A 14,270-nucleotide genomic window follows, 5' to 3' on the forward strand; every position below is an offset into this window, starting at 1 on the left:
TTTCTCGGGTTTTTGAGATTTGCGTCTGAACCAGGTTCTTTTGACGTTTCATGTTTCTATGTGGCACCCTCTAGTGCTCAGAACTCTAGTCTCTAGAGCTGCTCAGCCCCTGGAGTGAGGTCAGGGGTCACAGGGGAGTGACTCTGGTGCCTAGGGGGAATAAAGAGGTGTTTCCTACTTCCCAGCTGCTGTGCCTCTCGCCACTGTGCCTTGCGTCTGTAGCTGTCATAGGTGGGGCCTCCGTCTGCCTGGCCTGACGCCAGGGGCAGTGAGTGCTGGTTTGCGAGACAGTGCTGGTAGGCCAGGAGAAAAAGACACAGTGGGTTGCATATCACAGTGGGGGGCCTTGGAGCCAAGTAGCCAGCCAAGAGGATGGAGCTCCTGAAAGTTCCCAGCCTGCTGGGCAGAACGCACCCAGAAAACCTTGTTCACTTATCCCTTCTCCTGTGTAGCAAGCTCTGTGCAAACCTCACCTCTTCAGCAGCCCTCTCGCTGCTAGGAAGCCTCTCAGACCATCCACCTTCCCTTTATCCCTGAGCGGCCAGATGTGGGTCCCTGTCCACAAATGACTGGAATCTCAGTCTCTTCAAGCACTCTACCTGTCCTAGGTTTCTAACTCCACTAATCTCCAGACCACCATGCAATGTAGATCTGTGCTCCCAAATCAGATCTCCAGGGCTGGGTGTTCAGCAGTCCTAGGCTTCCAACCCTACCTGCTCTGTTTCTCTTCCTCCTGCAGGTGAGCTGGGGTGGGGAAGGGTTTGGGTCCTGCCAGATCAAGGCTTTAGTAAGTTATTACCCTGTTTTGTGAGATCTGCTCTCTTCTCCAGGTGTATTATGTCTAGTGCATCCTTCTTCCCTGTTGCTCTCTTTTAGGATTAGTTGTGTTAACTATATTTTCATATTATAGTGGTTTTGGGAGAACTTCTCTGCCTCACTTCTCACGCCGCTGTCTTGAATCAATCCGCCCCAAAGAATCTAATCAAATTATGGTGCTACCAGCAATACAATAATGAAAATTAGTAGTTTTTAAGGCTTGTTACAAATGAAGAAACAATGTGCTGAACTTAAAATATATTGGTATGTAACATAATTAATTAGAAACAATACATTGCTCCATCATCATTACTAATTTTTGTAAACAATCTTTTAGTAGTACAAGTATTTTTTACTATTGAGCATTAATTTAAATGAGTTATTTTACTATTTGCTATTATAATTCCATAAGTTCCAGCAGTAGTCAGCTGTCCGGACAGAACCATTCCTGTGATGGTGTTACACTGCTGGGAGAGGAATTCCTGTCTTTTTCCTCCAGTTGCCTCTGTCACTGTTCTGGTGGCATTAGGCACGGTGTAAGGCAGAACTGTGCTTCCTTGAGAGTGTGCTAAGCATTCACTTTGGCTGCTTAGTTCTAGTCTGGGAGCAGACACAGGGTGATTTCTCTGTATTCTAGACAGCTTTTTCCTTCTCTTTGAGTATTTACTTTAATTCTGCTTTGTATTCTATAACATTCCATGCTTTGATTCTACTTAATATTCTAAGTATATACCCCATGTTTTACATAGATAAGTTTCTGTAACATTTATGAAATACATTGCAGGCTGTCTTTCAGAATCTTTATGTATTTAATAATGAGAATTTTCCTTACTCATTGCTCAAAAATTTGGGAGGTTTTACCTACCTTCATTTATGTTTACATAAAGTAAAAGCCATCCTTAATGAATTCTCAGGTATTAAGATAAGTTTTAAAGTTAAGAAAACTTTGTTGGGTTTATACATTTTAAATAGCTATAATTATGGTTTTTCAAATTACTAGAGGAATAATGACTCTAAATACAGATTCTTTCTCTTTCTGCCCTGGTAGGATTTTGAATATGGTGACTAGGCAAGGGGCACTTTGGGCTAATACTCTAGGTTCTCTGGGTAAGTAGAGATCTCGCTTGATAATAAATAATCAATGCAAGGAAGAAATGTGCATGTATCATGAACAATTTGATCAACCAAAATTCTGGTCCTAGGATACTAAAACTATGATTAAATCTACTTTGCTGAGTAGTGTAGGTAACTGCTTAGGAAAAAAACCATGAATACCTAAAAAAATAATCCCAGGTGCAAATAACATTGTGAATAACATTTCAGAATGTTTTAAACCTTTTAAACACTACATAGTCTCCTAAGGAGTATAATAAATAAAATCATCTTTTAACCAAATGAAATCCACATAATTCAGGTCCAAGGCATATGGCTTTGTGTGTGAAGAAAGGTTCAAGGTCCTGTAGTAAGATATGATAGATTAATCCAGCCCTTTTGCTATGTTTTCCTAATAGCTCATTCAGCACTCCATTTACATGAGTACATTTCCCAGACTTAATTACCAGAATTGCTATAGGGCCTTTGTAGATAGTGAAAACATTTGCAGTTCTAAGGGGTAATTTAAGGTACTTAGGACCAAATGTTTTCATACCAACTGTTCATGATTCATACTATTGACTTCTGATTACTCATGACTTCTGATTACTCATTACTGCTTGTGGCATTAATGCCTTAACATCCAAGGTTTTCTTTGTAACTTAGTTGAAAGTCTGCAAGTATTTTAATTGTGCCAGATTGAGTAAGGGAAATGTAGGCATCTCACTGAAAAGATAGAAAAAGTCTCCATTGGAACAGTCAGATCCTAGCCTTGTCACAGGATTTGAAAGCAGTACATTTTCACACTGTAAATTCAGATTCGTGTTTGGGATCCTAGTAAATGGCTGATTCCATATGCTGCTCATGCCCCTTCCCCATCCCCATACAGTCACCCTTTTTTGTTTTGTTTTATTGCTTATATACCTGGAGTAATCAGCCATCCTGGTCTGCCCAAGACTTTCTCAGTCCTAACACTCCAAGTTTCATGTTCCAGGAAACCTTCAGTCCTGGGCAAACTGGGATGGCCAGTCACCCTGTATTTTCCTGTTGTGATATGATCCAGTCACAGTATTCTACTCAAGCTCAGTTTCAGTTAATATGTTGAAACAGAAGAGCCTTTACTGAAGTGTAAAAACATCACAGCAGGGCAGTTGTGAGTCTGAATTTGGAATAATGTTGAGGGGTCAAATGTCACTAATTTTGAGAAAGGATAAGGAACAGGATTAATGCATTCATGGCTAGCATGAATCTTTACAGGGATAGGAGAAGGGTAGTTTGGGGAAAGATCTTCTTAAAACTAAATAGTGCTAACTATTAACAGTTTTTACATGTCCTGGAACCAAACCTCAAATTTGTAAGTTAGATTTTTCTTACAGTAGAAAAATCACGTGGTTTGTTTTTTGTTTCTAAATCCAAAATACAGCTATTATGAATAAAACAAACAGGTAAAAATTGAATATATTCTTCCTGGGACTCTTCAGTGGTACTTTCCATAAATAGTTACTATTAATGTTTCTTCCGATCTTTCCAGAAATTTTCTTTGTATATCCAGAGTTGTGCCCATGTACTTTTTACATTATTAGTTAAAGTAGCTCTTTCTGCTTTTTGTTTCAAGAGTATACATAGTAATCTATTATATGGGAAGTAATATAATGACTTTGTGGATCAGTCCCCATTTGATGGGTGGGCATTTAATTTTTTGCCAGGCTTTTGCTATGACAAATACTGCTCTGGTGATCATTCTTTATATATCTTTGAATACTTAATAGAATGATATCTGTAGGATACATTTGTCTTAAATATAATTGTCATATTGACTATCAGTCACTTTTTTATTACTGATCAGTTGCATTTCCCCTGTAGCTTTGCTCTATAGTGCATTTGGTGTTGTCATTGAGAAAACACGAGGTGCAGAAGATGACCTCAACACAGTAGCAGCTGGAACCCTGACGGGCATGTTGTATAAATGTCCAGGTAGGCACTGCTGAGTGAAGAGCTGTCTCTTACTACATTTGAAATATGCTTTTTATCCGTGTTTCAAAGAAAACTTTATTCATTTTTTGCAGTATAACCTAATGTTCTCTGAAACCTTATCATTGTTTTGGGTTTTGTTTTGACTTTTTCTTACTTAGTAAAATACACAAAATTAACCTTCTGAACCACTTTTTAAGTGTACAGTTCAGTGATGTTAAGTGTATTTATATTATTGTGCAGCCATCACCACCATCCATCTCCAGAACTTTGCTTCATCTTGCAAAACTGAAACTGTGTACCTATTAAACAACAGGCATCCATTTCCTCCTTCCTCCAGCCCCTGGCAACCCCCTACTTACCGTCTCTATTAGTTTGACTACTTTAGGTACCTCATGTTAGTGGAATCCCATAGTGTTTGTCTTTGTGCTGGCTTATTTCACCTAGCATAATGTCTCTAGGGTTCATCTATGTGGTAGCATATGTCAGAATTCCCTTTTTAAGGCTGAAAATTCTGTGTTATACATATATACCACAATTTTTTTATCCATTCATCTGCCAGTGGACACTTGGACTGCTTCCAACTTTGGCTACTGTGAATAATGCTGTTATGAATGAGTAAACGAAATACCATACAGGTTTGAAAAGTAAAACCCTAAGATTTGAGCCAGAATGATCTGGTGAAGATCAAATATCAAATTCTCCTGTAAGATGAGGAAGAAATTAACATTCACTAAGTTATGACTACACCCTCAGCTATAAGCACTTAATATAACTTGCTTTATTTGAAAGTATGAAGTGATGATCATCAGACCCCAGTTTTATTGATGTGCATAGTATTAAGATGACTTCTTGGAAAAGGTCACGTAACTAGTGACAGTCTAAAATTTTTCATCACATTTCTGTTTTAAATAGCTTAATTATACCACATATGTTCTGTATTCATACCTCTGAAAAGTACTTTAGTTTGCTTTATTATAAATTAATTGCTGAATTATGCATATTATGCAATAAGCTTTATTTATGCATTAAATACTTGATTAACTAATTCTGTTTTTCAGTAACATCACAAATACCAGGTAGCATTTTTGCTTAATTTTTATGAAAGAGAAATCTCAACAGGATTATAAAATCCAAGATTTCCTGATATCTGAGAGTAAGAGGCTTTTTCTGTAGTGAAAGTAGATTGAATTTGGAATTTTATCCCAAAGAGCTCACAGTACATTTTACAACACATGCATATGTGTACACACATAAACAGAGCTCCCAGGTGCAGACAGAGAATACCTTTTATATCCCTGCTACTCTTACTTTGGCATAGAAAAAACCTTAAAAACCTGAAAATACTTTACACTGAAAATCTTTAGGGTCAGACAAAAGAATTTAAAACTAATTGGCAGCACAAAGGTGGCCCTCAGCCAGCAAGAGTTTAGTTGGCCCAAACTATGTTTACAAAATAATAAGTTTTTTAAAAGCAGGAGATTTCACACAAAAATCTGAAATTCCATCTTCTTTTGAATAAATGGAAGACACCAAGCTTATATTATGCATGCTGACAAATGGCTAGATGGGAGCTGCTTCTGCCCAGTGGATGGGCACAAAAGCTCCAGCACAGTCGCCCCACTCCCATTTTCTTTCCTTTTTCTTTATTGAAGTATCGTTAATAAACAACCTTATATTGATTTCAAATGCACAACACAGTGGTTCAGCAGTTACCCATATTAAATCTGCACCCCCTTTAGTGCTGTTACTATCTGTCAACACAGAAAGATGTTACAGAGTGATTGTGTTCTCCATGCTGTACTACTATCTCTGTGACCAACTTATGTTATGATTGTGAATTATTGTACCCCTTTATCTCCCCCACCCTCTCCTCCTACACACCCTAACCTCTCTTTCATGGCAGCCACCAGTCACATCTCGGTGTCTATATTAGTCTTCTGCTGCTTTGTTCATTCTGTTTTTCTTTGCTTTTGTATCTCACAAGTAAGTGACATCATACACCGCCTGCCTTGTTTCACTTAGCATAATAACCATCCATGTTGTTGTAAATGACAGGATTTTTTTAATGGCTGAATAATACTCCATTGTGTATATGTACCACCTCTTCTTTATCCATTCATCTATTGATGGACATTTAGGTTGCTTCCATATCTTAGCCATTGTAAATAATGCGGCAGTAAACATAGGGGTACATGTATCTTCTCAAATCTGGGATTTTGTTTTCTTTGTGTAAATTCCTAGAAGTGGTATTTCTTGGTCGTATGGTATTTCTATTTCCAGTTTTTTGAGGAACCTCCATACTACTTTCCAGTGGCTGTACCAATTGACATTCCCACCAACAGAGTAGAAGGGTTCCCTTTCCTCCACATGCTTGCCAACGCTTGTCATGTCTCATCTTTTGGATAGTGGCCATTCTACCTGGTGTCAGGTGATATCTCATTGAGGTTTTGATTTGCATTTCCATGATGATTAGCTGTGTCACTCCCTTTTTAGTTTTCTTACTCAAGATCAAGACATACATATTTAAAAGAAAGAAAAATGTGACTACTTGACATTGAAAAAATACGCATCTCACATTCTGTGTCAAGGACTTCTGTGCAGTAATAGCATTTATAGCACAGCCTGGGCCACTCCAACATTAATTATAGGAGAGAAAGCAAAAAAGACTATCCATCTATTCTGTGTTATAAGACAAGTAGGTTCTAGTTTCCATTGCAACTGTGGAACATAGAGGGGGGAAATGATTTACTGACCAGAATTCTAGCACTGGTTCATTGATTTCTGGCTTAGAATAAATTTCCGACAGAGCACAGAATTATGAATTTTGTGTTAGGAGTGCAAATATTACTTCAACTTCCATATTCTTGGATTTGGAAGAGAGCTCAGGCATCCTTTAGTCTGAAGCCAGCATAAACCATTAAGAAAAGAAGTTTACATTTAGGGAATGGCTAATTCCTGCCAACCTAAAATATCTCCAATCCCCAATGTACTCTTCAAAAATAGAAATTAACAACAAAAAAAGATGTTAAGAATAAAAGCAGGATGACTCAACTTAGGTTGGCACTACTTTAGTAAAAAGAAAAACCTTAAGGAAAAGAAATACATGAGAAAGTGGGTGATTGTCAGACCAAAAACAGGCTAATTTAAAGGAATGATTCTGATTATATGATTTTCGTTCAGATCTAATGCTTCTTTAATGAACTATGTAAATGTTTTTCAGAAGGTGTGAAGTGTCATTATAGATTTTCTGTGGCATATGAAAATCTATTTAATAATGACTGTACTGTCACATGGTGTGGGGGATCATGGGGAAAACAGTGTAGCACAGAGAAGGCACATAGTGAATCTGTGGCATCTTACTACACTGATGGACAGTGACTGCATTGGGGTATTGGTGGGGACTTGATAATATGGGTAAATGTAGTAACCACATTGTTTTTTCATGTGAAACCTTCATAAGAGTGTATATCTATAATACCTTTATAAAAAATTTTTAAAAATAAAACAAAAAAAACTGTACTCTCCCAGCACAAGAACAGCTGCAGTTTGCTATCATTTCTAAATGCAGGAGTGTTGAAGAGGCTTGGTCACTTGACTTAAGGAAACAAGGCCTTAGAAACTGAAAGATATAGTCTCCCATTCCCCCTTGCCAAAAAAATCCCTGGCCTCTTAATCCAGTACATTCTATAAAAAGTCATCTTATAAAAGCAAACTAAGCCAAAGGGTGTACAAATTCAGTTCTTCAAATTAAGCAATTTGCATCAGGATTGTTGTTGAAAGGTACTGTTTGAATGAATGCCAGCTCTTCCAATTGAATTCTACTTCTTTCAGTAGAATTAAACTCTGTATGCCAAAAAAGACCCCCTTGATGACTCCTGTATTTCCATTACTGGCTTCAACATTCTTCCAGTAAATTTAAAGTGCATACAACATATGTAATAGGCCAAGGGCTAACTGCCATAATATATAAATTATTTCAATAAATCACTGAAACCAACAACCCAAGAAAATGAAGTAAGGATTTAACAAACACTTCGGGGGAAAATACAAATGGCCACTAAACAATAGAAATTGTTTGGTCTGACAAGCAGCCAGAGAAGAGCAAAATAAAACATTAAGATAATATTTTTCACCAGCTTGCTTTAAAAAAAGTGGTGGTAGATGACATTTAATACTGGCAAAGGTAAGCAAGTTCTTTGTAGGGCAGTTTGGCCTTAGTTATTAATATTTTAAATGTGTAGGTCCTTTGCTCAAGTAATCTGACTTCCAGCAGTTTATCCTACAGCAGACTAAGGCATATGTGCAAAACTGTATTTACTAAGGTGTTTTAAGACAGGCTTCAATGACAAAGAGATATTTGAACTATCTTGACGTAAAATTATGTATATGGACTTGGATAAAAATAAAAATTAAAGACACAGGCTTCAATAAGAAGGAGATATTTGAACAAAAAGAGATGATGGAGCATGTGAGGTGGATGTATGAAAGGAACAATCTAGGTAAAGGTAACAGTAAGAACAAAGGCCGTGAGGTGGAAGTTAAAAGGCAATGGGAAGAGCAGTAGAATTCTGAAGTCATGAAAAGTGTCAAGGACCAAGCCATGCAGAAGCTAGAGCTTTCTGGGCCATTGTAAAGCACTTGACTCAGCTGGACTTTAATTCTTACCTTCTAATGCCAGTATTTCTATTTATTTATAAGCCTTAAATTGTTCATTGTAACTTCCCAGAGAGTTAAACTTTCACCCGTCTGTGCTGGGTGCAGAGTTTATACAAGGAGATGTTAAGGCAGGGTTTATGAACCCTCTCAATTTTCCATAAGATTCTCAGAGGGGTCTGGGATACTCCATAACCACCCCCAGGAAAGCAGCACCCCAAAAGACTTTAGAATTTGGCAAAAGGACACTATCACATAGGGAATCAGAAACAACAGATAATTTAGTGAGGTTAGTTTTGCATGGAAGAACTGGGATTGCAACGGGTGGGTGACTGGGGCAGTGATGAGGGAAGCCCAGGAAAGCTAGCTGCTGTGCTGCTCAGTGTCACTCATACCGCCCCACTCTATAGCAGAGCACAGAAGGGAAAAACAATGAAGCATGAAACAGCCTTCTTGTGACCCAGTCACCTTTAGTTGGTACCTTTCTCTCACTGTCCCCCCATTTCATCAGTAGTGAAATTCTCCTGAGTTCAGGCCCTTATCACAAGCCCTGAACTTCTGTAACAGTATTTTTCATTGATCATTTTGACTTTAGGCTTCTACCTCCAATCTTTTACCTACTCTTTCTAGCTTAATCTCCCTTAAAGGTGTTTCTGATTCTAATACTCCCTCTACAAAAACTTTTGATGATGACACACTGCCTTTAAAACAATTTAAATGTCTCACCCTAGCATTTCATGCTCTAATCCTAGCCTGTCTTTCCAGGCTTGCCTTCTATACCTTCCTTATGCATCTCATGACCAAACAGATAAATTTAAAATCCAATCCATCCTTAAGACCAAGCTCAACTGTTATCCCTTTTAGGAAATTTCCCTGATTTCTCCTTTATCCCAAAGGCAGTTTGGTATGGTGAAAAGACAGTGTGCTTTGGACTCAGACTGGGTTTGACTTGATTAGCATTAGATCACTAAACAGCTGCATGAACAGAATAATTTGTATGAATTTCAGTTTTTGTCTATAATGCCAGGTGACCTCTCTTCCCTTCATGGACTTACAAATGAGATAACTTATATAAAGCCAGTGAATTCTTTTCTGCCATAAGCATGTTTTGTACAATTCTGACAAGACTTAGCACAATTTTCCTAGTAGGAAATCAACAGATGATATTGACAAGTGGAAAATCAAGGAAATAGTGAGATAGTCATGCTACTTAGAAACATGAAGGTAAAAAGCAAAGAATTGTAGTAGTTGCCTTGGGAGACTAGGAATTAGGGGGATGATGGTGAGTGTACCAGACTGTTCTGCATCACTAAAATCCTTAGTACTATCTTGACGTAAAATTGTGTATATGGACTTGGATAAAAATTAAAGACATATATATCAATATAATAAAAATTTTTTAAGTAGGCATTAGATTGCAAGGGGGAGGGGGCAATTATTCTGAAATGGGGATACAACTTCAGTTTTGCAAGATGAGCGTTCCCTAGAGATGGTGGTGATGGTAGCATAACAATGCCAATATATTTAATGCCAATGTTATAATTAAGTGTACTGCATTGTACACTTAAATATGGTAAATTTTGTTACATGTATTTTACCACAATGTTTAAAAACAATAAATTTAATGAAAATTCTAAGGTTAACAGTACAAAAAATGTTGAATCGTGTCTAGAAGCCATCTCAGTGTCGGTAATGCTATTTCTGTAAACCAGGGGTCTGTCTGTTCACTGCCTGCAGGCTAAGAATGTTTTACATTCTTAAATAGTTGGAAATTAAATGGTTATATAAGTACCAACATGATAATAGCCTTTGGACCTTTTTCAAAGCCTAAAATGTTTACTTTCTGGCTGTTTTAAGAAAAATTTGCTAATCCCTGCTCTTAAGTAATCATCAGCTAAACATGTTAGTTCTGCCACTAACCAGCCTTGTACCTCACAAATAAGGTACTTAAATATTCTGTGCATTTTCCCATGTTTAGAAGAGGTAATATTTGCCCTTTCTGAAAGAGTTGTGTAAGGACCCAAAAGATAAGAGGGTAAAGCTGTGCAATACAGGTCTGGTGTCACATTTGCTTTGCTTTTATAGGTTGACCATTGGTCTTATTTGGTAACTCTGTGTTCAGACCCAGTGTGTTTGCTCATCAATTTCCTGAGCTTAGTTGGGCAAAAGCCGTTTGATTACAGAAAGCCTACAACCCAGGCCCTCAGACTTTTTTAACGTATCAACCAATTTAACCTGGAATTAATAAAGATTTAAAAATAAAATGTGGCTGGTATAGGATAAAAGGCTACCCTTAAGTCAGGATTAACTGTGCTTAATAAATCAAACACTGCATATGCTTGGGCTGTGCTTGCTGGAAATAACATTTTTCTAGCCTTCAAAGAAGTAACTTCACTAATTTGAGCAGTTTGTTTCATTTTGGTCAAAAAGTAGAAAGCTTTCTGGGGGATAAATTACTCTTAAGGAGCACTTAATGCACCACAGATGTCCCAAAGATCTTAAAGCCTTTATAGTTCCTAATTTCATTGTTAATCCTAGGCCCTAGGGCCTGTGTCTGGGGAGACTTGTTATTTGACAGGTGAGAACTAGTGTACAAATCCTTCCAAAGGACCAAGTAGAAACCATGTTCTTCGGACACTCTAAAGGCCAATGGGAAGGAATGGTTTGCAACTATTTCCCCACCAGTGGGCAGAGTTCAGAGTCCTGTGGCTCTAATAGACTAAAGGTCCAGAAGAGTTAGTCTGAAGTTGAATGTTTAATCCCAGGAAATAGTGTCACTGGAATTGTGCTTTCAATTACCTGCCTTCCATCATTTTTCTAATAATAAACAGCAGTGAGGCCACTTTAACTTTTGCTTTGTTTTGTTGATTCAATGGATTATTATATGTTTGTAACCTGCTTGGAAGAACTCTCGTTACACTTGAAATTTAGATCTAATAACTGAACCATACCAGTGCTGTTGCAAATAGCTTAGCATTTATTCTCCTGTGCTTCGTAGTTTATTTTTTCTATTATTTTAAGGATTTGGTCTAATTATAGTTTACTCTCAGCCCCTAAAACCTTTTATTGACTTACTGGTTGAATGCATGAAGTAGATTGTTGTTAAAGTGAGTAAACTGTCTTAAGTTAGCAGATTGATTATACCTTTTGTAGTTTTTCAACCACATCAAATACAGCTGCAAACTCAGTTGCCATGCCTAGTATAAATATAGCAAGAAGAGATGATACGGACTTCAAGGAGGTATCTCATTTACTGTGATTAATTTTTTTTAATGTTTCTGATCACCTTTCCCCATATTTCACAGTTGTTTATAGATGATATCTAGTTTCTATTTGGGTCTGTTTGAGAAAGATTATTAGGACACATCAAAGTGGAAGCCTAAGCAGGTCAGTTATCAGAAGTCTTCAGACAAGAGAAGCTTCTGGAGGGAGTGGCCCTTTAACCTATCAGCTGAAACCGTCTGGCAGGACAGTCATTGCAGGAATGGTTGGTCTAAGTGTTTAACTCAGCAACATCAGTGAATTTCACAGAATTTACTTGCTCAGAGCTAAAGAGCCTAAGTAAACCACAGGACCACAACTCCATTCCACCTCTGCCTTCCTAACCCATGAGTTGGAACAAATACTTAATAGGTACAGGATAAGTACAGGCTACCTCAAGTCTGTGGTCCCTACTTGTTTGTGAAATATCAAGTACTTAAGTTTGAGTACCCTTATTCCTCTTTTTAGACCTGAGGACTCTGTTCAGATAACTGGTTGAAACATTTTTGTTTCTGCACTTCAAGGAGATACCTATTACTATTCTTTTTCCACAAGAAAAATGATTCATTGTTAAACAAAAATACTTCATGTTTTTCAGGTAGTATGATCAGTCAAATATTATGATTCTAAGTGCCTTATCACTCATTAGTTGTAGGGGATAAGATGTCTGACACATCAGTGTAGGAATGGGGTTGATGCTGCATCAGCACCTAACCCAACTCAAAGCTGGATTATAGCCATTTTATCACCACTTTTTGAGTCTCAAAGTTACTATCTGGAGGGCCTGTTCAGAGTCCAAAGGCTGTTAAAAGTGTTTACAGAGGGTGTCACCTTGTTTGTGCTACAGCCTTACATCAGTTGATGGTGCCAGTGAAGTTCTAAATTATATAACTAACAGGAAATAAGATCTGCTTGGAACTTCAATAATAAGCATAAGCTCTTGTCCAAAAGTAGGAACAAGTCAGATTGAGAAAAATCAAGAAAGTACTTATGCTGATTATCTTTAGGTGCAAACTGTGAAATTAGAAGTGGGAAAAGGTGAATATGAAAATACAGGTATTAAACAAGTGATTTAGGAAATTTCTCTCCTGAACTTGTTCTGGTCTCTTATATTATTTTTTGAACTTACATTACCCTGTTTCAGGTAGAGTATTTATAAACATGAATGGTGTGTCTCAGTCTTATGATACTTTTTTTTAACTCTTTGATGATAGGACACTATGCAATACAAGGCTGTTTTTTTTTCCCTCTGCCAGGTGGCCTCCGAGGGGTAGCACGAGGTGGTCTAGCAGGACTAACACTTACCAGCCTCTATGCACTCTATAACAACTGGGAGCACATGAAAGGCTCTTTTCTCCAACAGTCACTCTGAAGATTTTTCCAGCTTATGAATGGAGGAGGACACTTTTGTCATCATCCAGACCTATTTATAAATCAGTCTGGAGTTATTCTCTCTTCTGCCTACAATTAGTTTGAAAAATTGGAGATTCCAGTTCTCTGTGCTGAAGATCACGGATGGTTGACCAGCCTGGTGCTCCTTCCAGCCACTAATGAGTTGAAGCTAAAACCCTTTGGTGGCTGAGTAACGTGGTTCTCTTTCCTTTGAAGATCTTGAACCTGTTCACGCCTACCCCCTGAACTGGAAAACCACTTACTCCCAGAATTCAAGTCATGATTGTGTCAGTACTGTATCACATTTGTTCATTTAATTATCCAAAACTGTAATATTGCCCTGTATTCCCAATAAAGGGTGAAAATAGAGCCAAAGTCAGTACTCCAATGTAAACATAATGGTTTTCTTCATTTAAAGGCATCTTTCTGTATATAAAGTGAAAGTAACTGTTGGAGTATTTTTCTACCCCAGCTAGGCTAAAACATGTTATCTCATGTTTGAGGTAAAAGGCAACTGGGTTAAAATTTTTCTCCAATAGAGTTGACACTAAGCCACCTCAGGATATTTTACATTAACCATTATACCATTATAGTAGTGTGCTAGAACAGTCTGTCCAACAATCAAGCTCAATTCTGTACACATTAACTCATTCCTTACCAGGGGTAATTAGAAAAAGATGAAATAGACAAAAGCTGTAAGTTTTTGAGGAAACCTTGGGAAAGCTAAAGGAAATAAAGGCAAGTTGTTTAATTGCTGAGTTTGTTTTCTCATCTATGAAATGAAATAAAACTGCACTGCAGGTTACACAAAAACTAATAATAGACAACTGGTGGTTATTATGATTGGAAAAAGTAAGGATAGGGCCTTTTTGGATGCATTGAGTAAGAAAAAATTTGGTACAAAAGTACTGAAGTCCTCAGTAAAAAAAAAAAATTAGTATGTTTCATCTGCAACTGTGCAAATTTAAAGTAGATGGAGTTTGCAGGAAAGGAATAAAAGTGGAAGGTAGTAGTATACCTATTCTTTGCTAATTTGAGATTCCTAAAATACACTGGTATTTTATTTAAGTGAATATAAAAGC

At 37.4% G+C, this 14,270-nt stretch overlaps 1 protein-coding gene and 1 non-coding gene across 2 annotated transcripts in view; both read left to right on the top strand.

The window, feature by feature from the left end:
- LOC118921041 (mitochondrial import inner membrane translocase subunit Tim23) overlaps positions 1–13,939 on the top strand; it is a 43,432-nt gene extending 29,493 nt beyond the window's left edge. Inside the window, exons 5-7 of the mRNA XM_036902630.2 lie at positions 1,865–1,923; positions 3,772–3,882; positions 13,053–13,939. Of these exons, the coding sequence (XP_036758525.1) occupies positions 1,865–1,923; positions 3,772–3,882; positions 13,053–13,168 (286 nt within the window). The 3' untranslated portion in view covers positions 13,169–13,939. The remainder of the gene's footprint in view (positions 1–1,864; positions 1,924–3,771; positions 3,883–13,052) is intronic.
- On the top strand, positions 1,230–1,431 carry LOC118921043 (small nucleolar RNA SNORA74). The gene has a single exon (XR_005028177.1). It is a non-coding gene; the product is annotated as a small nucleolar RNA SNORA74 (small nucleolar RNA).
- Positions 13,940–14,270: the final 331 nt, after the last annotated feature.

The sequence above is a fragment of the Manis pentadactyla genome, chromosome 8, assembly GCF_030020395.1.
Source record: "Manis pentadactyla isolate mManPen7 chromosome 8, mManPen7.hap1, whole genome shotgun sequence".
Lineage (NCBI taxonomy): Eukaryota > Metazoa > Chordata > Mammalia > Pholidota > Manidae > Manis > Manis pentadactyla.